Raw genomic sequence first — 4,090 nt, 5'->3', positions numbered from 1 at the left:
ATATATAGGAAAACAAATCCCGACGTACTAAATGACGCTGTAATACCATTATTATTATGGCAGAATAACAATTGTTCTTGTGCATAACATAACTTTAATGACTAAGAAAAGCATTCTTAGAGGGATTACAGTACATAAAGGCTATATACTGTACATGAAGAGAGAATGTGCTCGCAGATGTTGAAATGCCGCCCTCGTGAGGAATTGTGGCGTCATAGTAGAGTCGTCTCTATGGTTCTATTTGGAATCATACAAAGTATATTAAAAGTATTCAGTATTATTTGATGTTTTGACATTCTGTCTGAAACAGCATCGCCACTGAATTCGACAAAATACACAGCGTTTAAGTAATCAGCCTATATTTGTCTAATTTTGCTATTCTTTACGTTACACTCTATCAGATGGATTAATTTCTGTGTTTATTTTCTTTATAGGCCCTAGTTTAGACTCATGTAATGGCTCTCATGCCAAGGAAAGTGGTCATCCCTCCGGAACTGCCGGTTATTCTCATGCGGTTTACTGAGGATGCCATCAGAACCCAGCCGGAGGATATCATTGAATGGGCATCTCTGTAAGCATCACTTTGTAGACACATTGTATCTGCTGAGAATGCAACTCTTTAATTTATCAAACATTCATGAGGAAGAAACCATATTCTTGAGGGTACGCAGGGAAAAGTTTGTGACTGCAAGAAGTTCTCTTCCAGGTACTTTAGAGCGCTGGTTCAGGGAAACCTTCCTGTGAGAGTGGTGCTTCCCATGCCTGAATCTGTGGACCTCAAACCGGAAATTCTCGCAGCCATGCATGCACAGGTGAGGTATATTACTTCATAGATCATGCATGTACCATGTCAGGCAGAAACATATAAGAAAAAATAAATAAAAATTCACAGTCAAAGTGAAATCACATTTTCAGTGTTGGGTGTATTCTGATTACGAAGTAATTAGTTACTGTAATCAAATTACTTTTTAGTCAAAAGTGTAACACATTACATTTTAAAATCGTGTAATCAGATTACAGGTACTGACTTTTAGTTAAGGTAATTAATTTTAAGTACATTCATTGAGTGACATTTCTAAGATAATATTATGAATGTAGAAGACATTTAAAATATGAATTAATATGTTCATGTTCATCTATTTCTGTGACAAAATTCATTGAACATAACAAGTTAAGAACATAAGTAAAGTAATTAGTAATTTGATTAATTTTTCGCTGAAGTAATCAGTAAATTAGTAGTTGATTACTTTTTTTAGTAGTAACTTACCAGAACACTGCTCATTATAATATAAAACTAACAATTGAAGTATTTTGAAGTGGCTTACATTGGCTTACTCTGACACCTAGTGGCATGGATGCTGCATCATTCAAACACAGTAGTTTTCAGTTACCAATGCAATTGTACAATTTATGCACAGTAAGCCAAGATTAATTTAATTAATGAATGAAAGTGTCCAATAACAGGGCAGTTACTGAGATTAAGCAATTAGTATTCAGCTGGTCATGTGATGCTAACATGGCTGCCCCCATGAGGCGTCCCTGCCCCATGTAGAATAAACAAGCTTTTATAAGGTTACTGAAATGACTAAACTCTTCATCTCACATAAGTGGTCAACAAATGATGCAATTACATCAATATGGTACTATACACATGTTAATAGGCCACCTTTTCTTTTGTTAGCTGGGCATGAAGGACACAGTGAGTAAATTAGAGGTGGTGCAGGTGTGGCGGAGATTTGGGCTGGCTGAGGAACTCCTTGGACACATCTTCTCCGTTGGCAGTTTTGGTGAAAAGCTTGAATGGATGAGATTCTTCGCTCTGAACTGCAGCTATCTAGGAGGGGTGAATAAAACTATAGAATAAATAACAAAAAATAATAAAAAACAAATAAATAAATAAAAATCTATGATTTACACATAATTATATACTGTATGATTAATTATATGTATTGTCAGATGGAGGGAATAGGATGATGTCTTATGGGATGATGTCTTAAAATACAGTATATCTATTGTTGTTAACTCTGTTTTGCTTTTGTATTCAAAGACATTGAGGAAGGCAATGGCTCATGCATGCTTTATACTGAGCGGTGACCCAACCTGCATGGACTCTGATGCATGTTTGTCATTTGAGATGTTCCGTGACCTGTACGTCTATCTGGGAGAGATGGACCGAGAGGTTTCCCAGGCCCAGATTGAAACAGCACTCACTTACCTCGAGGCCCAAGCGTGAGTAAAATGTTTCCTGCATCCTTTGTCTTAAATATTTTGTTATTTATTGTCGTTATTTACCCACCCTCATGTTGTTCCAACCTGTAGGTTGTTGTTGTTGTTTTTTGTTTTTTTTCTGTGGAATGCAACAAATAATTATTAAAGAATCTTCACTCAGCTCTTTTGCATACAGTGACAATTCATGGTGACCATGTCTGTCAAGATCAAAAAAAAAATAAAAAAAATAAAAGCACCATAAAAACTAAAAAAATTTGTCAATTTAAACTACAATGGAGGGCAAGATTTTCATTGAATAACAACTTAAATTTCATCCTGTTCCTTACACAAATAATTTTCATCATATTTTTAGAAGACTTGGGATATACAGGTAGCATGAGTCATATGGCTAGGCATATAGTTTTATGGTGCTTTTTGGAGGGTTTTTTTTCATCCGCTTTCGAGCAGAGGTGGTCACTATGAACTGTCATTTGGAATGAAATAAGGATAAGCAAATAATTACAGAATTTTAATTTTTTGGTGAACTTTAACTATACAAAAGTAATCTTGTGTTGTTATAACAGAAGTAGTTGTTCTAAAAATAATAATAGAAACAGATTATAAGCAATCAAGCAATTGTCTTCTATAGCTGAACCCTGACTTCATATTTTTGTCTGATATTTTGAGTGGCTTGCCATCACCTTTCCCTGTATAATGCCTGCTATCTCTATCTCTCCATGACTTCTTTCACCACAGGAAGGCAAATAATGGCATGGTGAAAGTGTCTGATTTCATCAGTAGTCATAAAGTGTGTTTGGGATGAGCATCTAATGGGATAACAAGAGTAAGAGCGCAGACTGAAACCTCATCCACCCTCTTCCCAGGAGGCAATAAAAACCAGAGTTAAAAAATAGCTTTCAGAGTTCTGTTTTCTTCCTCTCATAAGACTGGACATAATGCATGGCACTCAGCACTCTGCACTCACATGTGGTCAGCAGTGCCGACAACACCTGTAATGGATACAGTTTTGACCACCACTTATGATGACGGAGAGTCAGATAATCTAAATGTAACAAAATTCTAATAAATTTCTACATAAGGCAACTTACTTGTGCAGACATACTGACCCGTATCTAAGATACTGTGACACAGCTGGTTTAATCATGGTCTTTTAGGCTGTCAGCACATCAGACAGGAGAAATTTTGCTGAAGTTAAATTCGTTAAAATTTAATTGCTGGATATAATGAAATTTGAATGGATTTAACTGCAACATTTCTCTAACTTAAATGTGTTTATAGTCTTTAGTGTATCAGTCAAGGATTTGTCACTTAATATAATTTTGTATCATGTTATTATGAATGAATTATATAATATTGCATTCTAAATATAATAATATATGTATTATTTTATTATTAATTAAATACATAAAAACGTATAATGGGGAAATAAAGAAATAAAAAGTGTTTTAAGCGGCCATTTTAAAATCAATATATATATATATATATATATATATATATATATATATATATATATATATATATATATATATATATATATATATATATGTTATTTTGTAAGACAGTTACTTCTAGAGCTAACACGCGCCAATATCATGTTACTAAACCGCGAATTGTCAGTAAACGGTTGATTATTTTGTCGTTCCATCTCCATAGAAACGCTTTCTGGCGTCTGAAGCCTTCATGGGCGTTTATCCAGTTTGGGAAAGCGATTGGATATCGTTCAGATGATTGACAAAAACTAAGACAAATAAATAGAAGGTTTATGAAGGGCGTTACCAAAATGCACCAATGAAAATCAGAAGTGAAAATCAACTGCATTTCTATTGGTCAAAAGCACTCGTCTTCCGTTTTGAAAGGCAAA

General features: G+C 34.5%; 1 protein-coding gene across 1 annotated transcript; it reads left to right on the top strand.

Annotated features, from left to right (window-relative positions):
• Positions 1-455: 455 nt before the first annotated feature.
• On the top strand, positions 456-3,961 carry LOC127445684 (ropporin-1-like protein). Its single transcript, XM_051705907.1, has 5 exons — positions 456-571; positions 707-812; positions 1,682-1,843; positions 2,048-2,229; positions 3,883-3,961. Exons 1-5 carry the CDS (start codon positions 456-458, stop codon positions 3,959-3,961), a joined length of 645 nt encoding a protein of 214 aa, XP_051561867.1.
• The last annotated feature ends 129 nt before the right edge of the window (positions 3,962-4,090 follow it).

The sequence above is a fragment of the Myxocyprinus asiaticus genome, chromosome 9, assembly GCF_019703515.2.
Source record: "Myxocyprinus asiaticus isolate MX2 ecotype Aquarium Trade chromosome 9, UBuf_Myxa_2, whole genome shotgun sequence".
NCBI classification, from domain to species: domain Eukaryota; kingdom Metazoa; phylum Chordata; class Actinopteri; order Cypriniformes; family Catostomidae; genus Myxocyprinus; species Myxocyprinus asiaticus.
Note: the sequence above shows the minus strand (reverse complement) of the source record. Positions and strands in the feature narration are given on the sequence as shown.